This window comes from Apodemus sylvaticus, chromosome 3 (genome assembly GCF_947179515.1).
Source record: "Apodemus sylvaticus chromosome 3, mApoSyl1.1, whole genome shotgun sequence".
Classification (NCBI taxonomy): domain Eukaryota; kingdom Metazoa; phylum Chordata; class Mammalia; order Rodentia; family Muridae; genus Apodemus; species Apodemus sylvaticus.
The window spans coordinates 46391711-46419178 of NC_067474.1; the positions used below are offsets into that span (position 1 = coordinate 46391711).

The 27468-nt window shown below is 40.2% G+C and overlaps 1 protein-coding gene across 3 annotated transcripts in view; it reads left to right on the forward strand.

Moving 5' to 3' along the window:
* Mdn1 (midasin AAA ATPase 1) overlaps nucleotides 1–27468 on the forward strand; it is a 120920-nt gene that overhangs the window by 29437 nt on the left and 64015 nt on the right. For all 3 annotated transcript variants that reach the window (XM_052176190.1, XM_052176192.1, XM_052176191.1), the window contains exons 16-36: nucleotides 522–733; nucleotides 1642–1745; nucleotides 2867–3011; nucleotides 3496–3592; nucleotides 6494–6607; nucleotides 8134–8281; nucleotides 8712–8822; nucleotides 11290–11441; nucleotides 12305–12483; nucleotides 12945–13153; nucleotides 13570–13716; nucleotides 16018–16159; nucleotides 18045–18179; nucleotides 18258–18396; nucleotides 18856–18994; nucleotides 19212–19339; nucleotides 19929–20073; nucleotides 22384–22513; nucleotides 25410–25628; nucleotides 26217–26414; nucleotides 26861–27069. In XM_052176190.1, coding sequence (XP_052032150.1) covers nucleotides 522–733; nucleotides 1642–1745; nucleotides 2867–3011; nucleotides 3496–3592; nucleotides 6494–6607; nucleotides 8134–8281; nucleotides 8712–8822; nucleotides 11290–11441; nucleotides 12305–12483; nucleotides 12945–13153; nucleotides 13570–13716; nucleotides 16018–16159; nucleotides 18045–18179; nucleotides 18258–18396; nucleotides 18856–18994; nucleotides 19212–19339; nucleotides 19929–20073; nucleotides 22384–22513; nucleotides 25410–25628; nucleotides 26217–26414; nucleotides 26861–27069 — 3202 coding nt within the window. The remainder of the gene's footprint in view (nucleotides 1–521; nucleotides 734–1641; nucleotides 1746–2866; nucleotides 3012–3495; nucleotides 3593–6493; nucleotides 6608–8133; nucleotides 8282–8711; nucleotides 8823–11289; nucleotides 11442–12304; nucleotides 12484–12944; nucleotides 13154–13569; nucleotides 13717–16017; nucleotides 16160–18044; nucleotides 18180–18257; nucleotides 18397–18855; nucleotides 18995–19211; nucleotides 19340–19928; nucleotides 20074–22383; nucleotides 22514–25409; nucleotides 25629–26216; nucleotides 26415–26860; nucleotides 27070–27468) is intronic.

Below are 27468 nucleotides of genomic sequence, written 5' to 3' on the forward strand. Positions count from 1 at the left end.
CTCTGATTAGGTTATAAACTACATCAGACCAGGACCTCTTGGGTATTGGCTGATTCACAGCTTAACAAATGAAAGGTGCTCCATAGATTCCTATTGAATAAATGAAGTTAGAAAAGGCTTGTCAGTGTGCTAGTGAGCGAAAGCCTGAAGCTCCTCTTACCCACCATTCTCTGCAAAGTGCTTCTGACTAAAGCTGAGGGCAGCTTCCCCTGAGCCACCAGACTCCATCTTCCATCCTTAGAAACTGACTGAAACATGCTTTTTTCCTTATGTATTTATTTAAATGAGTGACAGTAAAATATCTGACGTTATCTTTTACAGGCCATTAGAAATTTCAAGCTTTTCTTAGTGCTTAAAATGTTTACTCTTCATCATAAATATGTCATACACTTGCAGTAGATCACAGCTGAGGTCCTCAGAGCTCTTTGCCATATCTCTGACTTTGAGTAGTTTGCATTGTGTTTCCTACTTTCTGCTTCAAGAATTTGTAAAATTATCTCTCTCCCCCCCTCACCCCCTAGGTTCAAGCCAGTGGACCATAAGCTTATTTGGTTGCCTTTACGAGAGACATTTGAGGAACTATTTGTACAGACATTTTCAAAAAAACAAAACTTTACCTTTTTGGGACACATTCAGACCTGCTACAGGCAGAAACGATGGCATGATCTCCTCAAACTAATGCAGCACGTACAAAAGTCAGCTATTACCAAAGAAGTGAAGGAGAGCCAGCCAGGTAAGATTGACTGAAAGACACTAAGTGAGAGAAAAGTTGAACTTTGTAGTTCTTCAGCCAAAGGTGGCAGGTTTGCAGCTCCTGCTGCTTTGCTTGTAGACAGTTCATAGGGGGGATGGATGGTGCTGGGGACTGCCTAGTAATTAGGATGACAGGTGCTCTGAAGCATCTGGCTTCCACAGGAAGCGAGTGCTTGTCTTCACATTGCTTCCTCCCCTAAGAAATGGTAACTGCAGGAGCTCCTTCAAAGTCTTCTAAGGAAATGCATCGCACAGTGTGTGTACATGTGAGCCAATGGTGACTAGCACAGAGTTAGCATTATGGGTGTTTAGACTTAGTTCCTTACACTTTGTCTACGATGCTTACTTAACACTCTTGTTGCACAAGTCTTAAGGTTGTTTGAGAGTCGTGCTGTGTCCATATGCAGCATCTTCACAAACTTTTGCATCACTTAACCAAAATATGTGACATCTTTAAGGAAAGAAGGTTTATTTGGCTTGCGCTTTAAAATTAATTTTAGTCTATCATGATAAGGAGCTGTGGTACCAAGCAGGAGCAGTCTCATCTGTGGCATTAGGACTATACGATGATAGTTGGTCCTGTCAGAGTAGTCCTGACAGCAGAGAGCAGCTGGGAGTCAGTTCTCTCTGGGCCTGTGGAGCCTAGGTTGTCAGGCCTTGTGACCTTTATTCACTGAGGTGTCATCTGTGAAGAGCAACGCCAGGGCGTTCTGACACCCCTGGTCTCTGGGCGCCCACCCTGATATACACAGTATTAAGAAAAACAAAACTAAATTAAAAATAAAGTTCTGCACAGGGAACGTGCACTGAAAACATGTGCCTATGGGAATACTTTAGATGGAAACTATTCCACTTCAACTGTGAGGTCATGTCTTTATTCTTTCCTAGGAGTACTTCTAAAGGAGAAATGGGAAGCATTTGGCCTCAGACTCAACCACGCCCAGCAACAAATGAAAATGACTGAAAATGCCCTTTTGTTTGCATTTGTGGAGGTATTTTATTTATAATTGAGGTTAATGAATGTTGGTTTGATGGAGAACAGTCTGTGGAGGGTTATTATTCTGTATTGTCTTTGTGTTTTGCCTGCTGTTTAAGACAGAAACTACTTAATAAACAACACTGTGAGAAGGTGGGGAGCAGTGTTCGTCCCAGTGTATAAGGCTTTAGCAAGCACCAGGGATATGCACTGAGGATAGTGTCGTCTGTTACTTTTCTTTCGTATAATGGACCAAGTACAGGCTCCAGCATAGTTTTCCATGTGAACATCTGCATTTGGGTGTGAATTGCATGTGATCCAATCAGTGCCTGATTTGATTCCAGGCCATGGTCCACTTCTATTTGCTGTGGGCAAATACTGTCTTGATTAAATATAGTCTGTGGGCAAATACTGTCTTGATTAAATATAGTATCAGTGATGTAGAACTGAATAGATTCATTTTGATATTCTTAAATACACACTCTGGTAGACTATGAATTACAAGTGGTAAATTGATTTGAAAATTTTGGGGTAAGATCTTATTAGTAAGATTTGGGGGGGGTGCTTTTTTGTTTGTTTTTGACAGGGACTTGCTATGTAGCCTTAGTCTGAAACTCAGATCTGGGATCAAGGGGTGTCTCCACCCCCACCCCACCCCTCCTCAGGTGCTTTTAGCTAATTGGATATTTTCCATCATCTGAATTTGTTGTACATTTGTTTGTCCATCCATATAACTCTTGTTTTTGTCATCTTATAGGCTTAAAGATACTTTCTTGACCATTTTGAACATTTACAGAGTTTACATGGCCTAGTAACACTGCCAACTGTCTGTAGTCATTTGTCACTTACAGTATTGGCTTATTGTGGGAAACAATATGCCCTTGCCTCTGTTCTTCACCCCACCCCCACCCCCCCAGACAGGGTTTCTCTGTATCTGACTGTCCTGGAACTCACTCTGTAGACCAGGCTGGCCTGGAACTCAGAAATCCGCCTGCCTGTGCCTTCCAGAGTGCTGGGATTTACAGGCGAGTGCCACCATCGCCCGGCTCCTTGCCTTTGTTATTCTTAACCTCACTTGTGTAACTACTTTTGCTGAGCCTTCTTTGGAAATACAGTCTTTAATATGTTATCTTCCAGGGTACCTTAGCTCAGGCTATAAAGAAAGGAGAATGGATCTTACTGGATGAGATTAACCTGGCTGCTCCTGAAACCCTGGAATGTCTCAGTGGCTTACTTGAAGGATCTTCTGGCTCTCTGGTTTTGCTTGATCGAGGAGACACAGGTAGCATTTAATCTCCGTGGGGTTTAACTTGTTACTAAGTCTTGGTCAGTTAAAGGTGAGATTCTTTTAGCTAGACATACTGCATGGGTCTTCCAATGATATCTATTATTTAGGTATAAGTTCTTGGAAGTATATTGAAATATAATTAGCAGCTATGGGGTATGTAAAAAAGAATGAGGCAATTTGTTAAGGCATTAAGTTGTAGATATGCAGACACTGTCCAAATAAATACGATACAGGTAATGTGTAATAAAAAAACATTAAAAGTGATCAAACACACCAAGCTATGAGAAAGAGTATGTGTCTCTGTGTGAGTGCATGTATTTACAGTCTGTCTGTCTGTCTGTCTGAAAAGATCCATTAAGGCATTAATGATAGAACAGGTCCTTGTGCTCTGTGAGTTTAAATTGTTTTTCCCTTGGGTCCTCTAGCAGATCACTTGATTGCTGAAAGTTGTTAAAATTTTCTAATTTTCTCTTCATAGAGCCACTGGTTCGGCACCCTGATTTTCGTTTATTTGCATGTATGAATCCAGCTACTGATGTGGGCAAAAGAAATCTCCCACCAGGAATAAGAAACAGGTAAGAACTTTGTTTTCCTTTTTTATTGGTAATATCAACATAACCAAACTTCAAACAGTGGCTGAAATTTATTGATATCTGATAGAGGAATCTTGGTTTCCTTGTTATTTCTGTTTTTATAAATTGTAGGCATGTCAGCAAGTCTAGAACATTGGAGAACCCTTCTCTGTTGCTGTTTATTATTATTTATGCTACTTCTACGACTTGATCCTAGGCTGTGTACGTAGTTCTTTGGTGGTTACTGTGATCTTAGTAGGCTTTGTTGAACACAGAACATCTTTTAGCTACTAGGGAAAATTCATTTGTAGTTAAGAGCTTAGTTTTGGCATTTTATATATTAATCCTCAAGAATGAGATTTAGTGTCAGTAATATTTATGTTGTTTCAAGTTTGGAAAGAGTCACTGAAGAAAATTAGGGGCCAGCAAAATGGCTTTGAAAGCAAAAGCACTTGTAACCAAGCTGAGAACCTGAGTTCAGTCTAGAAACTACATGTTGGAAGGAGAAACCTAGCTCCTGCAAGCGGTGCCTGAGTGTATAGTGGCAATATGACGGACAGTGTGACACCACTGTCCTCTGTACATGCCACAAAAGTAAGTTTTTAGAAAGCCTGTTCAATCTACCATTTACATTATTAAAAAAATAATGGGAATATTATGGATATTTTTTAGAAAATATATTAAGATAATTTTTCTATACCATTTTAGTTTTTATTATGTGACGGAGAGAGTAGGAATATGGGTGTGTGGGGCTGGTCAGGGGATTGTTATTATTGTTTATCTTGAAACAGGATCTCACTGTGTAACCCTGGCAATATTGGAACTTGGTATGTAGACTAAGCTGGCTTTGAACTCAAAAGATCAACCTGTTTATCTTTAAATTCAGAAGTAGGGTTTTGTTTTTTAAATCAAATTGAGCACCCTACTGCTTTTACATTTATAATAGGATAGTAATACCTTCTTAGTTACTTGTTGCCTTGAGTAGAATGAAATGTCCCTCTTCGTCACTTCTGATTCATTTCAGTTGGTATGATTCTGCTTTGTCAGGTATCAGAATAGTGATGCCTACTTCATTACAGCCCCATTTCATTGGAACACTTTTGTTTATATTACTCTTTACAACTAAAGTGTTTTTTATAGACCACATATAGACAAATATTCTCTTTAGATCCCTTCAGTCAGCCTATATGTATCTTTTGATTGGAGAATTGAGGCCATTGAAGCTAGTGTTGAAATATGTGTATAAGTTGTTATCATGTTACTGGTTTTGGTGGTAAGGCCAGTGTTCGTGGAGGTAGGCGGGAGTTCGTGGAGGTGGGGCTGGTGTTTGTGAAGGTGTTGTGTATTTAGTGCTTTTCTCAAGCTCGCCGCTCCCTCCCTAGTGCTCATTCCTCTCTGCAGCCCAAGGACCGCTCCGTGCATTCTCCTGGCTTTAGTTTTGGGATGTAAGTGTGTATACCTATACTGTAAAAAGATTTTCTTTCTCTTTCAGTTCTGGCAGGTGTTTTTGCTTGGTGTTTCTGTGGGTTAGCCATCTTAGTCTTTTATGACTTGGAATGCCTTGTTCCAGGCTATTCAAAGTTTTCATTGAAAGATCAGCTTTTATTTTGGTGGGTTTTCTTTTATAAGTGACTTGACTTGCATCTTCTCTCTCGTGCAGTTTTTGATACAGTTTCTTTGTTATGTAATGCTTAATGTTTTAACTATTATATGCTATGGGTGTTTTATTTCCTGTATTGTCCATTTAGTGTTCTGTATGCTTTGTGTATTTGTAGAATTGTGTCTTCACTTTAGGCACATTTTCTTCGTTGACCTTGTTGAAAATGTGATATGCCATTGATTGGGATTTTTCCTCATCTGTGTCTGTAATTCGAAGGTTTGTTTTTGTCATGCATGGTGCTCCACATTTCCTATGTGTTCCTTTCCTGTGTTTCTAAAATGTTTCATATCCCTCTATTTTGAGGATCTTTGAATCCTAATAAGTCATCTGCTTGCTTCTACTTGTCAAAAATTTTTGAGGGGGCATTCCAGCGAGGCTATTGGGGGTGTGTTTTGTTTGTTTTTTCAATTCCTCATCAGAGGAATTTATATCTCACAATTGAATTTTGTTCTCAAGTTCTATATTGTCTTCATCGCTTTGGTCGGCCTTCTGTGTCTGTCTGTTTCCATGGGCTTCACTCAGAACTTTTTCCTCCTCCTATTCTTTCCCTTTTCTTCTTTAAACTCCTTGAATTTTTGATCAAATTTATGATTGTTCATTTAAATTCTGAATCTTTTGCTTCATCTCTATAGGACTGGTAGGTTCGGAGCTAAGATACTGTCTTGATCTCTTATGTTGTTACTTTTGTGGTGAGATCTATACATGTTGTTAGTTCTCTGTCTGATATAGACAGAAGAGACAATGTATGGGTGAGTGGACCTGGAGCTCACAAATGACTTGGGAAGAATGACATCAGATAGGCATAGAGGACTGGCTGGTATACAGGGTGTGCTTCTTTGTCCAGTCCTGCAGTGTGGGGGGGTAGGTCTGGCTGACTGTATAGGTTAAAGGTGACATGGGAGAAGCCTGGTGGAAGTCTACAGGTTGACTCCAAAGGAGACTCACCAGGCTAGACCCTAGAGCAGTGGTTCTCAGCTTTCCTAATGCTGGGACCCTTTAATACAGTTCCCCATGTTGTGGTAACCCCAACCATAAAGTTATTTTTGTTGCTGCTCCATAACTAGAATTCTGCTACTTTTATGATTCATAATGTAAATGTTCATGTATTCTAATGATCTTAGGCAACCTTTATGAAAGGTTTGTTCTCCCAAAAGGGGTCACTCCCTATAGTTTGAGAACCGCTACCTCAGAGAATGATGTAGGACTTACTAACTAATTTCTTATAAACGATCATTTTCTTACAGGTTCACAGAACTGTATGTAGAAGAATTAGAAAGTAAAGAAGACTTACAGATTCTTATTGTGGATTATCTGAAAGGACTGAGTGTGAGCAAGAGCACTGTGCAAGGAATTGTGAAGTAGGTTGTCCTTTGCTTGTCGTTACAATTACCTCTGAACATAAAAGACCCATTCCATGCAGATACACATTCTCATGATTCCCTTCTGAGTGAAGAAAACTAGTAGAAGGATTTGCTTTAAAATGGAAATCTTACATGAATACTCTGAAAGTTTCTTAACCAAATTACTTGGGCTGGAAATGGCTCACCAGCAAAGAGCACTGACTGTTCTTCCAAAGGTGCTGAGTTCAATTCCCAGCAACCACGTGGTGGCTCACAACTGTCTGTAACATTGTGACCTCTGACCTCTTCTGGTGTGTCTGAAGAGATTGGCAGTGTGCTCACATACATAAAATAAATGAACCTTAAAACAAAAGCTGAATGAAAGAAAAATTACTTACACTACTAAGAATCAATGCCTGTGAAAATAAATAGGTACAGTTTGCTTGATTAATTCTGTATATATTCACAGCTTAGTACTTGAATTCCTAAATAGTAAATTATTCTTTTATTTGTCTTTTGCTTTGTCTCTTTCCTACTTAAAATTTCCATAGTAACTAACAATAGTTAGCAGAAACGAGAAGTTAATTTGCTATTGTTGTAAATTGAATCATGTTTAGAATTAAGAGACTTGCATGTGTAAGCTATTAAACTGTGGTGTGGGTTGATACTTTGTGTCTCTTTCTCATGTATTGCAGACCATATACAGTCTAAGGTGCCGTTTTGACCCACAAAGCTGGAAACTATTTGGTAGTTTTGAGCAAATCACTCTCCTCCAGAAGGCAGTGTGGGATAGGAAGGGGTTGAAATAGGACATTAGCTTTTCGCTTAGAATTTTATAGCTTATTCCTTACCCTACCCCTGAACCTTTGGTTGTGCTGGATATCAGACCCAGGGTCTTGTGTATGCTAGCAGGCACTCTGTAGCGTTGGCTGACATTTGTTTAAGAACAAATGTCTTGTATTTCTACAGGGGCTTGGACTTTATCTGTGATTCATGTTCGGTTTCATGTGGGCATACAGCTGATCACCAGTCACAAAACTTGACAGTATGGAGATCATATTTCAGTTTTCTACCTTGTGAAGGACATTAGTATTAACAGTGTAGACATCATGTCCCTGTAACAGTTTGACATTACTGAAGATAGAGCTGTGTTCTTTGAAGTCTCATGAATTCTGTTTCCTGTGTATAGTTCTTCATTTGCCCCTCAGGTAAAGCCTACTCTGGCACACTGCATATGAGTCAACCTTTTCAAGTCACAAGTTTCACTCCATTGGTTCCTTTTGGCCAGTGAAGTGTAGGATGTTGCATTTCCTGATTTTCAAGGATACTTATTAAGGTGTTTGAAAGATACACTTTAGATTATATGATCTCTGTGAGTTCAAGACCAGCCTGATCTATAGAGCTAGTTCCAGGACTGCCAAAGCTACACAGTGAAACAAACCCCATCTCAAAAAGAGGAAAAAGGAAAATAGCCTTTGGAGTTTGAAACAGCAGAAAAATATTTACAATTTAATAAAACTGCCCAAACTTCACCCCCTTTGTAGCTTCTACACTGCTTTGCGGAAAGAGTCTGGGAGCAGATTGGTAGATGGAACTGGCCACAGGCCTCACTACAGCCTTCGGACCCTCTGCAGAGCTCTCCGGTTTGCAGCATCCAACCCGTGTGGCAGCATCCCACGCTCACTCTATGAGGTGTTTGTACTGACTGACTTACAAGCCGGTAGATGCGCTCACTGGAAACGGGAGGGGTAGGGACGCAAGCACACGTGTGCCTGTGCTTGCCGTGAGATTGTCTCTTAACACTTCAGGGGAGGGCTGCCCTGCTCGTTTCTCTTCCACTGTACCACATTAAAAGTTATTCTGGGGAAGCCGGTGGTAGCATACACCTTGAATCCCAGCAGAGACAGGCAGATTTCCGAGTTCACAGCCAACCTGGTCTTCGGAGCAAGTTCCAGGACAGCCAGGGCTACACAGAAACCCTGTCTCAAAAACACAAAAACAAAAAAAGTTGTCCTAGGAGAAAAAAAAAAAGTAGCTCCAGGAGGCTAAATTTTAATCCTGAAATAAATTGGACTGTTATAGAAGGCTAGGCTGGGTTCATCTGTTTATGTTTTCTTTCTAGGGCTTTTGTTTGGGATTCCTAACACAGCTTGATCGGACATCACACCCCATAGTTCAGAAGCTCATCTGCCAACACATTATTTCTGGCAATGTCAAAAGTCTACTGAAACAGGTTTGTTCTTCAACTTTCAACTTGTGATTTTATATATATGCTGAATTAATCACGATTTTGGCTGTTTGAGGAAAACTCTTTTTCCTTTATTCCATGTGCCTGCATGTGTTGACTATGGAACACTTGTGCCTGGCATACGGAGGCCAGAAGAGGGAATTGGATCCCTTAGACTTAGTGAGCTCTGAACCACCACAGAGGTGCTAAGAATAGAAGAATTGAACCTGAGTCCTAGAAGAGAAGTCAGTATCTTTAATCTCTAAAGCCATCTTGCCAGGTCCTTGTTGCAAGAAATTTTAAAAGAGTACAGATGTGTATTGTCACCATGCCACTGGTAGTGAGTGAGACCCGGGGGAATGGAGCCTAACACTGAGGTGGACTAAACCTCACGCAATAGCCGACTTTATTCAGAGCATCAGGTAGCTTATACTTTGAGAGCTGAAAAGAGTCTCTTAAGTGTACACTCACAAGGACAAGCCATAATCAAAAGCGTGTTTTTCCACAGTCATATAAACAAATAAAAATATCCAGTTGTAATGAATAATCTGGTGTAAATTCACTCTCATCTGCTATACCTGGTAGGAGATTCCTACACATTCCTAGAACAATTCCATGTTTTGAAGAACTTACAAGACTCTTATTTTCTTGTAGTTTTCTCAGAAACACTCAAAATTCTTTTCACATGACTCCATTCTTGGACCATGTTCCAGTAGTATATGTCTAAGATGGTAAAAATTTCAATTGATTTTGCTCACAATTTAAATTTTATATATAACCATTTCCAAAAATATGTATCTATGTATTCATTTTCTTATATGTTTAAATTCTAGTGAGCTTGTTGATTCATTGTGGTAAATTCTGATACATATTTTGTATATGTGAGGCTTTTACACAAGGATATTACTATGTAGCTTTCCTGATTGGAGTCAGGGAACTACTGGGATCAAACTTAGGATCTCAATCATGTTGGCAAGCACTTTAGCCTTGAGCTGTATTCCCAACCCTAACTTTCCTTGAAAAAAAAAAACTAGTTAATGAACTTTGTGTGTGAGTGCAAATACACAAGAGCCACAATATGTACGCCATGTTCACGGGGTAGCTTCAGTGGGCCCTCCTGAGCTGAGGGAGGGGCTCGCTGTTTCTACTTTTGTGTTGAGTACTCCAGGCTAGTTGTCTCGTATGCTTCTGGCTGATCTCCTGTCAGCCCTTCTCATTTCTGTAAGTGTTCTAGCGTCACAAATGAGCATTGCCACATAGGTTCTGAGATTTGAATCAGGTTGTTAGGCCTGTGTGTCCTGTCTTTAACCTAGCTTTTTATTTAGCCTACCCATTTCTTAAACATATTTTTTTTAATTGCCAGTCAGTCATTGTGATTTCTCTTTGCTCTATTGCTGTAAAGAGACACCATATCCAAAGCAATCTTTATAAAAGTAAACATTTACTTGCAATCTTGCTTACAACTTTAGAGTTAGTCTATAATGATGATTGTGGGAGGCACAAAGGCATACATAGTGTTGGAAGGAAAACTGAGAGCTTTATAATCTGAACCATAGAAAGTAATCAAAAATAGAGAATTCCGCCTGGCATGGGCTTTTGAAACCTCATAGCGAACACCCAGTGGCACACCTCCAACAAGACCATCACTCACAGTGGGCTAGGTCCTCCCACTCTAATCATCAAACAAGAAAATGTTCTAGTTTAATTGAGGTACCTTCCGTTCAGTTATCTCTAGGTTGTATAAAGTTAATATATTAAGAACCAGCATACTCATAAAGGATCAGTTTCTATACAGGGTCAGTTTGTGTCTTCCAAGTGATCCAGAATCTACCAGTGTAAAACCTCTTCCTTCATTATAGTACTGGACCAGTTTTGCGGAAAATGATAGGTATTTTTGTATTTTTAAAAAAAAATCAAATTGGTCCTTTTGCTAGGTGAGAAAGCTGAACCATATGTTTAAAATTACTTTAATCTCTGCATTTTTTCCCTAAACCTTTCTACTCATTTAATTTTCAAACCAATATGAAAAAAAATGTTCTTATTCCCGGAAGTAATTTTGTGTTTTTTGATTTGGTTTGGTTTGGTTTGATTTGAGACAGGGTTTCTCTGTGTAGCCCTGGCTGTCCTGGAACACTCTGTAGACCAGGCTGGCCTTGAACCAGGCTGGCCTTGATGAACTCAGAAATCCGCCTGCCTCTGCCTCCCAAGTGCTGGGATTAAAGGCGGGTGCCACCACTGCCCAGCAATTTTGTGTTTTGCTCACAGGTTTTTTTTTTCTTTCTTTGGTTGGTTGGTTGGTTGGTTGGTTGGTTGGTTGGTTGGTTGGTTGGTTGGTTGGTTGGAAGTGCTCAGAGCAAAGAAGTATTCTTGATAAGTACTTTATTTTCTACTTTACTCTCCTCGGAAAGAATGCCAAAGTTGACATAGGACTCTAGTCATTTCTCAGCGTCCTTTTTTTTTTTTTTTTTAATAGCCTATTCCAGAACCCAAAGGAGGCCGCCTTATTCAGGTTGAAGGCTACTGGATTTCAGTTGGAGACAAGGAGCCTAAAATAGATGAAACATATGTCCTGACGTCTTCTGTTAAACTGAACCTGAGGGACATTGCCCGAGTGGTTTCTGCTGGGTATGTGTGGGTTTTCATTTCTGGTATTGTGAAATTTCTGTAAAAGGCATGGTGGTTACTTAGCCTGGTTTCTTAAACAAAGACAGAGCTTCACTGGTGCTTACTGGCTAACAGAATTATTTCTTTCAAAAAACAATTGCCCTATGATGTATTTCTACTTGTGTGATTGCTGAGAAAGGTGTAAAGATACTACTTGGATGGTTTTTAAGTTGTGTTTCGGGAGACGTGGCTCAGTGGTTGAGTGGGCTTGATGCTCTTTCAGAATCTGGGTCCCAGCACCCATATCTAATAGCTTACAGCTTGCCAAAAGTAGTGCCACAGGATCCAAAATCAGTTCTGGACACACATCCAAAAATGAAAATTGAAAGTAATATTGCTTTGTAATTTTGTTGATTAACACTTACATATCTTATTGTTGAGTAAGTGATGAACAGTAAACTCCGCTTTTTCTTACAAGACCTGCAAGAGATGTTGGAATTGCATCTCAAGGCTGGGCATGGGATACAAGCCTTTAATCCTGCCCCCACCACCACCCTGTCTCCAACCCCAGCTTTGGCAGGCAGGAGATTCTTGACCGATTTATTCAAAATTGAAGTAATCTCACATAACGTTTGAGACTTGCATGGCAGTTGACAAAACAATATGTTCAGCCAGGCGTGGTGGTGCATTCCCTTAAGTCTAGCATGATGGGGCAGAGACAGACAGATCTCTGTGAGGTCAAGGCAATCCTGGTCTACATAGCAAGTTTCAGACTAGCCAGAGAGAAATCCTCAAACAACAAAATAATTGAACCTTCTTGATGCATGGGTATCTAGCTTTTCTCTTCTCTTTTTATAATTGCTCTGTTGGTTAATATTTTACAGAACCTATCCAGTACTGATCCAGGGAGAAACATCAGTTGGTAAAACAAGTCTGATACGGTGGCTGGCTGCTGCTACTGGAAACCACTGTGTGCGAATCAACAATCACGAACACACAGATATTCAGGAGTACATTGGTTGTTACACGTCTGACACCTCCGGGAAGCTTGTCTTTAATGAAGGTAGTGTTACAGCGTCCCTTGGGTGTACTGCTGTTAGACCCATTTCTTCTTAGAATCCTTCCTAATTGAGTCTCATGAATTAGAGTAGCAGAGAGTTAAGGATAATTTCTAGAGCACTGGGATTCCTGTGTTGGGCTAATCTTGAACAAGACAATTAAAGAATAGAGATCAAAGAATAGGGCAAAGAGAAAAGCTTAGAATCAATAATGAGAATTTGATGATTTAATAAAATTAGATGTCAAAGAGAAAATTTAACAGTCCTGGCTCCTTCTGTGGTTAGGAAAAGGCTATGTCAATTACAAGTCTTATTTCTTGGATCATTAGTATCACAGATTGTTTGAGGGTCACAACTAGCTGCACAGTAATTTTCTTATCGATTAGGACTTTGGTTTGTACAGACACATTTTAAGGCCTTGGAGTCATTGATTATACTTTGGATATTTCTTATCATTTCCTCCTAGGTGTTCTTATTGATGCCATGAGAAAGGGCTACTGGATTGTCTTAGATGAATTAAATTTGGCACCCACTGATGTTTTAGAGGCACTCAACAGACTGTTGGACGATAACCGTGAATTGCTCATAACAGAAACACAGGAGCTTGTTAGGGCACACCCTCGCTTCATGCTTTTTGCCACCCAGAATCCTCCAGGACTTTATGGAGGCAGAAAGGTATGTAACATTTTCATCCAAAATCTGTTCATTACCATGTGAAATGGTAAACTCTTGGTTAGGAATAGCACATTTGTTTTTTGTGGTGAGTGACTAGCCTGCTATTTGCAAATCAAAAGAATAGGAGCTTTTTAAAAATAAGATTTTAATTTAAATGATTGCATCACTTTATTTCCACCTACCAGACCCTTCCATGTTTCCCCTTCCCCTTCCAATCTTCCCTGCCCTGATTCTATAAATGCATTATGGATAGCTTGATAGATAGACTGATGCACAAATACATAAATAAACCTGCTAAGTCCACTTTTTGTTCTCACACACACACACAGATTGAGGGCCAGTCGTGTGCTCATTGTTAGATTAAGGCTTCTCATACACACATACACATGTCTTACTTTATTTTGTACATTCCCTAGGTGCTGTCTAGAGCCTTCAGAAATCGATTTGTGGAGTTACACTTTGATGAGTTGCCCAGTTCTGAGTTGGAAACAATTTTGCACAAGCGATGTAGTTTGCCACCTTCTTACTGCAGTAAATTGGTTAAAGTCATGTTGGACCTTCAGGTATTTTATTTCTTCATCTGCACTTAAATGTAGTTGGAATATATTAATTAGCATTGGCATCACAGTTTGATAGCTTTCTTAAGCAGAAGTATGTTCATCCGTTTAGTTTTAGAGAGGGAGGCATTTGTTTGGTAAGTGAGTTTGTTTTCATTGGGGGAAATCTTGTTTCTAAAATATATCTGGTAATATCCATTTTTTGTGTGTTTTCTAGGGGCTGGGGAAATTTACCCCAGAGCTTGTGTGTGCTATGCAAACTCTGTTACTGAGCTGTGTCTCCAGCTCCTGATTTTCTAAATCAGCACTTGTATCATTGTACATTTTTATGTCATTTGCTATATACGATGATAGTTTGTATAAATAATATACATGATATGCCTTTGTACTTAACAATTTTTTTTAAAAAAAGCTACTTTTTTTTAAAAACACCCATTTCCTTATGTTGCTTCATGTAGCCTAGAAGTTGTGCCTTTTTTTGGCTTGGGGGGGGGGTGTTATTTTGGTTCGTTAGATGTAGGCAGTTGAGCCAGTGCAGTGGATAAAACACTGACAACCTGAGTTAGATCCCAGAACACACTACAGCAATGAGAGAACCAACTTTGGGAAATTATTCTCCTATATTTGTGTCTGTGTACTTATAGACAGTCCAGAGATGATGTTGGTTCTGTCTGTGATATGACACTTAAGTGGAGTGCTGGTCATGATCATCTTACTTTTCCTTTGATAATTATAAACCTGCAGTTGATTCCTTCCACCCCAACCAAGGCTGGTGATAGGTTGAGGGCATGGCACAAGCTAAATGAAGCATTCTACTAACCCCTAAGGTGCCATTGTTAAAAGTCGTCCTTATCCGAAATTAATTAAATTGGATTTGAAAAATCTGTTAATCCTCACAGCTTCATGTGGGTTTTTTTCCCTGTGTTGTGTAATCAATTGAGTTAGTTTAGTGCTGTCTGCATGAAGTGGAGGCTACTTCCCAGTGGTACACCTCTGAGGAGAAATGGTTCTGCCCTCTGCAGCCGGCAGTTGCCAGCAGTGTGTCAGCTTCATTTAGCTGGGCTCCATGAGTCCCTCCTTCATTCACACTTGAATTTCCACAGTTTGTGTGGTGAATGACTCAGTATGCGAGGGCAGTGGAGTCAGATGACAGCACTCCCAGTGCTTCCTATCACCCAGCTCTTCTTTATGGTGCTCCTAAGCCTTGCTGACGTTGATACAAATGTCTCATTTGGGCCGAACATTTAATCTGACATTTTTTAGACCAAGGTTAAAACAGCACTAATTTATAAATGAAATTTTAGAAGGCAGATAATGAGATTTCTATTTAATAAAGTAGGACCCTCCCTAGGACCTACTTCAACATGTCTTTACCAACCATGCATTTGTGTTTAGGTTTACATTACCAGGCATGATGTCCCTCCTACAGAGCAGAGCAGGCTTCATATCCAGTTAGAAGATAGTTACCCCAAACCATGGCTCTGTTGCATCAGTGGCTACATTTTGCGTGGCCGGTCAGTGTTGCAGCATTCAGGGTCTACTGCTGGGTACTCCACTAATTATTCTCCTCAGCAGACTGTTCAGGTTCCTTTTGTACTCTGAAAATTAGTTAGCAGGGAGACAGTTTCCAGATCAGTTTCAACACAGGCTCTGTCCTACAACCAAAGTATGTTGCATCTTCAGTAGTAGGATTTTATGGTCTAGTTAAAGTGGACAACCAGTGGCAGAGCGTGTGTTGTTTAAGGCCTTCCTGAACCCCCTAGACCAATAACAACTCATAGGGAGTTATCCCATACCTGGCACAGGTATTTGGGGGTTTGTTTGTTATAACCCATGTTTTCTGAAGGGAGTATTGTTCACCCATGCAGATAACCCTCTTTTCCAATGCCTTCTATTTTTTTAACTTATATTTTGTAATTAATTTACAAAGCAGTTGACTTCCATAATGATTTTCATACACCTTTAATTTTGCTGGACCCACCTTCTACCCTTTTCTTCCCTCAAGCCTCCTGCTCTCTTTCCTACTGTATCTCCAGTGTCCTCCCCTTTCACATGTGTTCTAGTATCTCATTCCCCCAATTTTCTTACTATCTAGATTATTCTCTTTTTTTGCTGTATAGGCGATAGGATTTATTTGTTTTCTGTAGGTGTATATTACTTTGAACATTTTGCCCAGATAATTGTGGGTGATTTGCATTTCTGAGATGTTAAATTTGGTAAATGAGTTAACAATATTTTTATAAGATATAATGTATGCTTTCTATTCAATACAGTAAGAAACAATTATTTATTTTTATACCTTGCTAGTCCTACCGGAGACGTTCCTCGGTGTTTGCTGGAAAGCAGGGCTTTATTGCCCTTCGAGATCTGTTCCGATGGGCTGAAAGATACAGATTGGCTGAGCAGACTGAGAAAGACTATGATTGGCTACAACATTTAGCTAATGATGGTATGTTTTAATACATAAAGTTATGCCAGATGTGCAATTACAACAAACACTTTCTAAGTTATGTGTGGTGTGTTCATTTTCTTGCTTGTTCTAAGGCAGGCTTTCCTCTCAGCTTTCGCTGCTCTTGTGAACAGTTGTCAGTCCTGCAGGCATCTGCTTCCTGTGCTTCTCTTGATTTTGGCTGGCTCTTGCTTCTTCAGCTTTGCCTATTTTGTAACTCATGAATCTCTTGCCACCAACTGTGAATGCTGGCATTATAGACTTGACCAATATGCCCAGCCTCATAGACCATTTGCAGGAATTATGCAGGAGGTTAGTACTTACTTTCAATGTGCTTTTACTTTCAATGCCGTGACCATAGTCCAAACACTGGTTTGGTTATTTTAGTAATATATGGAAAGAATTTAATGCTATTTGCCATGAATCATTTCGAAAATGAAAAAAATAAAAATCTTGAAAGCATTTTGTACTCTTCTGGTATGAAAAGTACCAACAAATCATTATATGGCCCTTTTAAAATAGGTAGCTTAAATAAAATTGGCCTGTGACTTGTTTTTCCCCTCTAGCATTAAGGTTATGGTTTGCTTGGGCATTAGGGATCAGTCCTGTCACTACCGAGGGTAGGGACAGGATCCTAACTCAGGAAGAATGGTTCTTTAGTAGGTCAGTTCTGGACGCTTGCTTTCAAGTACCCTGGTGAAAAGTGATGAAGTTGGGAAGACATCTGTTCTGTTTATCTATGATCAAGGCTGGGGCTAAGCAGGGCATGGGACAAAAGTGCACAGTCTGATGTGTTCAGTCTCATAGGAGCTAACCAGCTTTTGGAGGACAAGAAGTAAGTATAGTTAAACAATGTCTAGGATCTGGTTGATCTTTTTCTTAGAGTTTAACAGTGTGTGCTGTCAGCTGTAAAAAAGTCTCTGCTACCTGAGGGTGCTGTTGAATCTTGTCATAGGGTGTTTATCCTTTCTATCCGTTGTTTTGGAATATAAGGTACACTGCAGGAGAGGGTGACTCTGAGAGAGGACAAGCCAGGGTGGACAAGATAGTGGACAGCCTTCAGGTTTAGCACAGTGGCTATACACTTCTGGGAGCTGTATTGGTTAAGGTGGCAATGGACAATCTGTTGATTATGATGCCCCTTTGGACCTCGGTAATGCCAAAGTTCTGTAACCCTAGCACTTAGATTAAGGCAGGAGGATTAGAAGTTTGAAGCTATCTTGGGTAGCATAACGAGACTCTGTTGGGAGTGATAGATAACACATTTTTTTTCTATTAATGAAATATAGGATGAAGCATTTTTATCTGTGTATGCATCCAGTATTCTCAAATTTCAGATGTAGTTCATAAGAACTGAGACTTATTATGTAGCCCAGGCTAACCTTAAATTCATAAATCTGCCCTGACTTTCAAAAGATGATAGGCTTGTGCTACCTGTAATGCCCAATTTCTTTTCTCTTGTATGTACAGGTAACCATTTCTTCTGACTTGTCCTAAGTATATGTCTAAGACATATACTTAACTATACTTTATGAGCTTTACCCACATGGAAACTTTTGTGTTATTGTGTGTCGAGGGACCAAATCCTCTATTTTCTTTCTTTACAATGGTACAGTGAGTTATCCTATGGCAATAGCCCAGTTGAGGCGCTTGCTCTGTTTCTCATAGTCATAGGATCCTTGGTTTGGGCTGTTAGGAAGTATGTGATAATCTCATGTTTTTAGAGCACGTGGCTCTAGCATCTGGTTGGTTTACTAGGCTCTCGTTTCCCAAGGTTTCTTAGATTCCTGATGCAGTGACATCAGTGGGTAACCGTTACTCTTACTTCGTGTCTCAACATTCTTCACTATCAGATCCTTAAATGCTCATTTATTTCAACCCTCAGGCTTCATGCTTCTGGCAGGCAGAGTCAGGAAGAAGGAAGAAGCTGATGTGATTCAAGAAGTCCTTGAAAAACATTTCAAGAAGAAATTGTGTCCTCAGTCTCTTTTCTCCAAAGAAAATGTTCTAAAGTTACTGGGTGAGTAAACCCAAACCCCATAGGAACATGAATACTGTTGTGGTCGGTAGAGCCTACAGTTCTGTTCTGTGTTGATAGGTAAATCATCTACCCAGACAAGTGTGTTGGAGTCTGAGTTCAGTCATGTGGTGTGGACTGAAGGCATGAGGAGACTGGCAGTGCTGGTGGGCAGGGCGCTGGAATTTGGAGAGCCAGTGCTGCTGGTTGGAGACACTGGGTAAGCTCTGAAACCGCTTGTTGAGAAGTCCTGCCTCAGCAGTGGGCTTGCATTACACCTCCAGGGCTGGTGAAGTTTTTCTTCTCTTCCTTTCTTTCCCTCCCTGTATCCCTCCCTTTTCTTTTAAAACAAGATCTGTTATTTCTTTACCTTTATACTCAAACGTTATTTAATACGTGTGGAGAGAAGTTGTTAGTGTTTCTTACAGAATTCATAATGATTATTTCTTCCTCTCCATTGATTGCTGTTGGAAGAATTAAAAGAATGAAATGTATGTAGTTGATGGCCTTTTGTACAAGGATCTGAGAGGGGCTGCTGTTCTACAGAGGAACACGTAAACCTGAGTTGCAGGCTCCTGAGTTGGATTAGGCTTATAATGAGGTCTCAGTGTGGCTCACCTCTTGCTGATACAATGTCTGTGACTACGATACTTCCTAATCTAGTGTATACTTTTAATAGGTGTGGGAAAACTACCGTCTGCCAAATGTTTTCAGCCTTGGCAAATCAGAAACTATACTCAGTCAACTGCCATTTAAACATGGAGACATCAGACTTCCTGGGTGGCTTAAGACCCGTGAGACAAAAGCCAAATGACAAGGTTTGTTTAGTAGCGAGTGTTGATATGTTTATTTAAAGAAACAATGTGGTTTGCTATCTAGTTCAGATTTATGTGTGTTGCTACTTTAGGGGCATGCAGGGTATCTCCACAGTTTTGTCCCTTTCTTAGACCCTTGCTTCTTGAGGATTATATGTTTCACCTCGGACATCTAGTTCTGTGCGTATTTAATTCACCCTGCTTCTTTCCCAAATCATAGGAAGAAGGAGACACAAGGCTCTTCGAGTGGCATGACGGACCACTGGTTCTGGCCATGAAGGAGGACAGCTTTTTCCTCCTAGATGAGATCTCGTTGGCTGATGACTCTGTCCTAGAAAGACTGAACAGGTGATATAAATGGCTTGTCAAATTATTGGCCTGGTTCTGGCCTTGTGTGTTTATTGATGCTCCGTGCTTGGCTCATCGGGAATGAGGGAATGTCAGAAGTTGCTGTGCTTTTGGCTTTAGGGCTGAGGTGTTTTTTTTTTTTTTTTTTTTTAACTCTTCTTTGTCAGCAAGTCCCACAAATGCAAACTCAGCTCCTCATGCTTGTACAGCCGTCCCTGTATCTACTGAGCCATCTCCCTACCCTGCTGAAGTAAAAACTGGAAGTTGGGGTGTTACTGGCCCCAGTCGTCTTCCCTCAGTTCCCTGACTGAATGCTGGGATCCCCAATGTGAGCCGCCGTACCCATGCAGCTCTGCAGTGGCCTACAGCATTGTGCTCACCCTCACTGTCTGTTGGTATTCTTGTTATCTCCACTTTGGGTGTGCTATAAATGGTGGAAGAGTGAACCGCTGCATTGGAGACACCTACTGCCATGATGCTGCGTTACTAGGGCAATGTAAACAAAGGAATTGAGTGCTAAGAATGTTGACATCCACAAAATATAGTACATATGCCTTTTCTAATTTTTCTTCCCCATATCTTCTTTTAGTGTCCTTGAAGCGGAAAAATCTCTGGTATTGGCTGAGAAGGGCAGTTCTGAAAATAAGGACAATGAAGTAGAGCTCCTGACAGCTGGGAAACATTTCCGGATCTTGGCAACCATGAACCCCGGGGGTGACTTTGGTAAAAAAGAGGTAAAATTGCTTCCTGGGAAAGAATATTGGTTTCTTTTTTTTTTTTTTCCTCAGATATGGACATGCATAAATGTAGTATGTTATAATACATTTGAATTATATTTTTGTTAACAATTCAGCAATAGATTATAAATCCATAAAATATATCTATAATTATAATAATTATTGAAAAACGTGGACATTTCTATATTTGACATTTCATTCTGTCTACCAAAGATGTCATGCATCTGAGTTGTTCCTGTGGGTTGCTCCCATTTTGTCTGACATCATGCTAGTCTGGCTTGTACCTTGCTTTGAAACTCTTTCCATGTGTATTTGTCTTTGAGACAAAGTCTCTGTGATCAAGCCCCCTAGGAATGCAAGTGTGTGCCCACATGCCTAGATAGGACTTTACTTTTTTAAATGCTAGAGTGGACTTATCAGTGATTTCAAGGTATAAGTAGATGTCACAGCGATTTTAGCCTTGTGGTGCATGCCTGCAGTCCCAGCATTGGGAAGATAGAAGCAGGTCTACAGAAATCTTGAAGCTAACATGGCCATATAGCTTTGTAGCTAGAATATGTTTATTCTCTCATGAGTTGTGTGAATCACCATCATTGTGAGTAAAGTTCTTTTTCTGCAAAAGGTTGGGCTTAAAATCAGGCAAGAGCCAATCAATAATCTTGTGGTTTGAAAAAGCTCGGGGATCCATTTGATGAGAAGGTCATCATTGTGTCCCCTGGTCAGGTATGACAAGAAGAAAAGAGAATTGCTGTTTAATGAAGCAGTTACAACTCTTGACTAATTTGTTGGCTGTCTAAAACATGAACATGGTATTTTCTCAGAAGCATAAGAGGAAAAAAAATGTCACGGTACTTTAGAGATCTCTCTTCAAGATTATTTACATTCACTCATACACATAATGAAGACACACATGGTTGTACATACCACAAATAAACACGTTTAAAATGAGAACAACAATGTTTTATAGCTGAGCAGACTTATAACATTCTTACAAGTGCAGTGTACTTGGTTAAGAGCCCTAAGATCCCACTTTGTTAGCACTGAATCTCTACTTGGCTAGACAAGCATCAGTCACTGCCTGGCTAGGCCAACTCTCCCATAGCATGTATATTATATTCTGTATGTTGAGCTCAGGTTCTTAAACTGTAGCTTGTCACCACATAAAGAATTGTGCCAGTGAATGTGGAGATCATAAAAAATGTGACATTAAAAGGTTGCTGAATCTGCAAAGACCAAAAATTAATTCAAAATCAATACGTTATGATCCAAAGTATTCCTCGCAGCTCTTACCATCTTGCCTCCTGCCACGTGGCTGAAGTCTTTTTTTCTGAACACATGACATAACATGCTTTGTCCTTCATATAATGTGAGTGGCAGTGAACACTACGTGAAATCTCTTTGCTCACATTTAAGGCCATTGTGAACTATCCCTGGTGCTATTACTGCATGGGCAGATTGTGGGAATCTTGCAGAAACAACTGGCTTAATTATCGAAAATAAGGCATTATTATATTTTAGAACAGTCCCATCCACATGCCCATAACAAAATAACAGCACAAACATTAGTTATGTTGACTTGACTGCCAGATTTTGCTTACACTTTACGGAAGATAAAGTGGTTATCTTTTACATAGGAAAAGCTGCCTTTTTTTTTTTCTGTCTAATAAAAGAGAGGTAAGCTCCTAATAGAGCAAGTACTAAGGGGGTTGATCATCCTGAAAGGCAGTGTGTATATGAGAAACACGAACCAGGGTGAGCTGGCTATAGAGATTGTTCCTGCTCTCTGAGTAGTAGGCCAGGTAGACGATAGTCACTAAGAAGTTGATAATAAATATTGTCCGTATAGCACTGTAGACCTACTTCATCAGTGGTTCTGATAACATAGAACAATAGAATGTAGATCAGAAGCTGTAGGACTGCAGTAGTTAAACAAGTTTTTGTTACATGTGAGGTGAGATGGCACATGTCAGCTTTGAGTCTGTAAATGACATTCTCCTTTTTACTCAAGATAGCACTTCTCCGGGGGAGATAGCTGTTTGTGAAACTGGATAGGAAGTAAAGGGAAGAATCTATGCTTAAGGGGTAGAAGTCACATTTGACCAGTCCTGGTGTCCTGTCGCTGCTACCACTTCCTCCCTGAGGTCCTGATGCTCTGCATAACATCAGTAAATGGGCCTTGCATCATCTGTGAGGATCCTAGCCTTCAGTAGATTGTCTGCTTGCAGAGGGAATAAGCAAGACATCTGGTATTCACTGCAAATGTCCCTTTCAAGTTTTAATTCACATTAGCCATTGTGTTCCTTACAGCTGTCTCCTGCCTTACGAAACCGATTTACAGAAATATGGTGCCCTCAAAGCACGAAGCGTGAGGACTTAATTCAGATAATAAATCATAATCTTCGTCCAGGATTGTCTCTAGGCAGAGTGGGTCATAAAGGTGAGTCTGGCTGGTGCTGGTGGTAATGGTTAGAAGGGCTGTTTTGGAAGTAATGCGACTTTATGGAAAAGTATTGTATGTATAGTCAGTGTGTAATAAAAATGAAAGTGATAGAAATAGGAACAGAATAGATCTGTGGGAAATACAGTATTTGCCTCTTATCTTCTAAAAGTATCTCTTCACCTTTTTTTCTCTTTCTGTTTTTATAGGTTGATTGTATATGTATGTATGTGCACATTTGACATGTATATGGGGCAGGCTGAAGTCAAGAACGGTCTTTTGTCTACTTACTCTTTGAGGCAGGCTCTGTTACTCAGCTCCATAACACACCAATACGGTTACTGCTAGCCAGCTTTCCATGGAGAATCTCCTTTATCCTCTGAGGTGGATTATAGGCAGGACATTGTGCCCACCCAGCATTTCCATGGTGCCAGGGATCTAAACATCAGTCCTTAGCTCTGGGTGTTAAGCACTTAAACCTCTGAGCCAATCCCTAACCCTGTTAATTTACAACTCGACAGGTTCATATGAATGAATCTTTTACTCTGTCCTGCTTCCAAATTTCCATTTTCCATTTATAAAAAAACCATTCAAGCAAAAGGAAATCAGAATAATACTTTAAAACTCCTTTTTTTTTTTTTAAAAAAAAAGATTTGTTTGTTTATTTAATGTATATAAGTACACTGTAACTGTCTTCAGAGACACCAGAAGAGAACATCATGTCCCATTTTACATGTGCCACCATATGGTTGCTAGGGATTGAACTCAGGACCTCTGCAATAGTGCTAGACGCTGAGCCATTTCTGCAGCCCTGGTTTGGTTTTTCAAGACAGCCCTGGCTGTTCTGGAATGCACTCTGTAGATGTAGATGACCTTGAACTCAAGGAAGTTGCCCATTCTTAAATGCATCAAGTCTCACCATTTTTTAAAACCTTGTATTGGTTTAATAATATAGGTTTTAATTGTGGAAACCAAGTGGACTAAATTGAGACTCTAGATTTGGTTCTAAATTCTCACACACACACACACACACACACACACACACACACACCTTTGCAGACCTGTGTTCTTTTTTTTCTTTTTGGAATCAATGAGTTTTATTGGGGCTACTCACAGGAATGGGGTTAAAGGTTTGTTTGGTTTTTTTTCTTTTTATTGAATACATTCTTCATTTACATTTCAAAGGTTATGCCCCTTCTTGGTTTTCCCCCTCCCTCAAACCTATTTTCTTAATAGAGAAAGGAAGGGTATGTGTTTCTTTGGGTTGTGATCTGTAGAGATGTTATTCCGCTTTAAAAACATATCCTGGAAGATGGTTCTGGAAACTGAGCTGGGTGTAGAATCACCTCCACATTGCCTGTTCACTCTTGTTGCAGGAGAAACTGGCACTGTAGTCACCCAGTAGAGGCATACTTGTTTAAACACTAGATCCCTGGAGCATGGAGGAGTAGGACAAGATATACAGTTCCATCTGGCAGTGGATCAGAGATACAGTGTAAAATCTTGGCTAGGTAGCCCAGGACAGCTGCATGCATACCATCCTCTGCCTCAGTCTTTGAAACACTGATCATGGTCCACTACTCCTGGCCTATTCCCCATTTTCAAATTACCGTTCATTGCACAAGATTCATAGAGACTTCTCTGCTTTTCATTTATGATGCTTTGGATCTTTAAATATGTACTGCCTAAGAATGTTCTTTGTTTTCAATTATTTCATGATATAAAACTTTGTAAGTATAGCCATTTGATTTGAATCTTGAGACAATTTTATGTGAAGCCTCACTCCATTTGCCAAATGGATTAATACCTAGATTAGAAACATGCGGAAAGAAATAAAAGAACTGAACTAATGCCACCAAAAAAGGTAGCACTGCTCATTACAGTAGAAAGAATACTGGCAAATTCTCTCAGGTCATGGTGAGCTTTAGAAATTGGAAATACATGTAACTCCTGCCATTGTTTGCTCTTTATTGCTGTGATCAACACTATAATGAGAAGCAGCTTGAGACAGAAGGACCTTATTTGGCTCATCACTCTACATCACAGTGCATCGTGTAGATAAGCCAGGCAGGAACAAAGGACACAGAGGACATAAGGAGAGGAACACTGCCTGCTGGTTTGTTCCTTGTGACTTATTTCAACTTAAACAGTTGAGGGATGGCACTGCCCACAGTAGGCTGGCCTGGGCCTTCCCACATAATCAAGAAAATGATTAGTAGACTTACACACGGGCCAACCAGATGTGCAGTTGAGACTCCCTTTTTAATAATGTCTCCAGCCTGTGCTGTTGAGAGAAAAGAGGGGAGGACGAAAGCCACCAGCACAACTATCAAACATGGGCGCTAGCAATAGGACAGAGGAGCAGATGAGGTGTTTTCTCGAGCAATTCCTTTTGTTTTTTGTTTTTTTTGTTTTTTTGTTTTTTTTGCATAGGAATGCTTAGTTACAAGAAAAATCAATGCAGAGGTCGTTTGTGTTGTCCTGATGTTACTGTGATGTAACTTCACACTTAGATGTTTTGGAAATGAACCTTGTTATCTAGGTTGTCCGGTGCTGAGCATGTAGCAGACTGGCGTGAACCTTAGATCTCCTTCTGCTGAGCCTCTCAGTGTGTCAAGTGTGTCTGCCATTCCACTGCCTTATAAATGCTTTTTTCCTGTGTGTTTTCAGGGCAGCTCTTTAGTCTTGGGTTTTACTTTTTATTGTAGTTTAATGGATTAGTACTCCTCCTGATTTCCTTGGAAATACAATAAAAACTACTGACTCCCTTCCTTTGCAAACAAAGCTCTGGTGCACATTCACAACATTTTTTATATAAGCTGAGAAGCAGAGAGACCTTGCCTCCTCACTGTTCGGCCTGTTTCATAGAAATGTCTTATTTTTGCTTTATTTTAAGGAGCTGACATAGCTGAGGTGATGCTGGATTTCATTACCTGGCTGACCCGCCAAGAGTTTGGGCGAAAGTGTGTGGTCAGTATCAGAGATATTCTGTCTTGGGTTAACTTCATGAACACCATGGCAGAGGAAGCTGCTGTGAAAGGGCTGGAGGCCATCTCTTCCGTGACGTCCCTGGTCCACGCCGCGTGCCTGGTGTACATAGATGGAATAGGTTCTGGTATGTTTTCTTTTGGGGCACAGTAGGCTTGACAGATAGAGGAAAGTTGGGAAAGGAACCAGGACCAGATCATATATTTTCAGAATCATTTTAAGTATATACTTTTAACAGTCCTTATGCTTGTGAAAAAGTTGGCACTGTTTAAAGGTAGGTTCTAAATAACATAAAGGGATCAGCCAGTGAGGTAGATCAGGGTGGAAAGGCATTTGTCACCAGGATTGATACTGTGAGTTTGGTCCCTGAAACCCACCTTGTAGGAGGAAAGAACTGTTTCCCAGTTGTCCTCTGACCTCCATTAATGGGTGGGGCACATGTCCTGCCCCGCCCTGAACACAAACTCAGTAAGTAAAGGAGCCCAGTCTCCAGATGAGCTTGTGCTGGGTTCATCCCTGAAGACGCTGCTTTATTTTGGGTGGAGAGACTGTTGGCTGTGCATTCTTCCCGTCGTCCTCAGGGCTGTTTTATGGTGTAAGGTATATTTAGCCTGTAGTTCTGCTGAGCCCTTTTCTTCAGCAAAGGTTTAAGCCCTTGCTAATCACAGTGGGTTTGATGGTGCTAACTTTCTTAAGACCCGATTCTCCTTTATAGGGGTAACTTCCTCTGGATTTGGTACAGCCCTCTTAGCTCGAGAAGAATGTCTGAAATTCCTAATAAAGAAACTTTCCAAGGTAGCCCGACTAACAGAACGTCAGAAAGACGAGTTGAAGATTTATGATAGACTCAAACACAAAGAATTCACTAGCATAGGTGACCTTTGGGGAGTTCATCCATTCTTTATACCAAGAGGTAAGAGTATTTTAAAATAAATAGCTTATAAAAGTACTTCTGTTATGACTTAGTTTTGTTTGGGGTACTCAGGATTATTTTTCTCTAAACCTACTAAGGCTAGCAAACCTGTAAACAAGCCCTGATGTTTTATAATGTATCTTTAACTATAAATCCTGTTGTATTTTTTACAAAAAAACGCATTTGTGAACCCTTAAGAGTTGGTGGTGCCTCTCAGTGGCAGCTGATATATAACCTGGCAATTGGAGAAATTCAGAAAATGTCTGCCGATTGAGTTAGGTAGATGAATTAGTGGTTAAATGATTGTGTTATATGTTATATATTATATATTGGCATTTTATAGATTCAAAAGCAGCAGAGTTCCGAAAGGGGATAAATATGTTCATTCCAGTAGAACTCAACTGATGGTGACTTACACTGTCTGACTTTGCGCTTCTTTACCTAAGGACCTGTCCTGAATGAGCACAATATTGCTGACTATGCACTCAGTGCAGGCACCACAGCTATGAATGCCCAGAGGCTCTTAAGAGCTGCTAAACTGAACAAGCCCATTCTCCTGGAGGGTTCACCTGGTGTTGGCAAGACAAGTTTGGTGGCTGCATTAGCAAAGGCTTCAGGAAATACCTTGGTTCGAATCAACTTGTCAGAGCAGACGGTAAGCTTAGGTATCCTAAAATGCACATGAGATGAAGGAAGGAGAGATGATCTGCATCTGCTTATGAAGTTTCCTGGGCAGAAATCATGGCTCAGCACCAAAAGCATGTCATGTGGTAATGTCACAGAAGCATCCAAACTCAGTCTTGGAAACTCATTCCTCATAGGTGGCACTAACAGTGTTCTCCGTTTTTTTTAGATGTTTTTATTCTAATTTTCCTAATTTTCCTTTGGCAAAGGACTCCTCGTTTTAGTGTGTCATGTATCATTTTTAATATTTTTTTCTTTCTCAGAAACCTTAGAAGTAAAGTAACTTTTTCAAAAAGTCTGATTAAATGTGGGCCAGAAATGAAAACTTGATAGGGTCTGGGAGCGCAGTCCCGGCGTTGCTCTGCTTGGC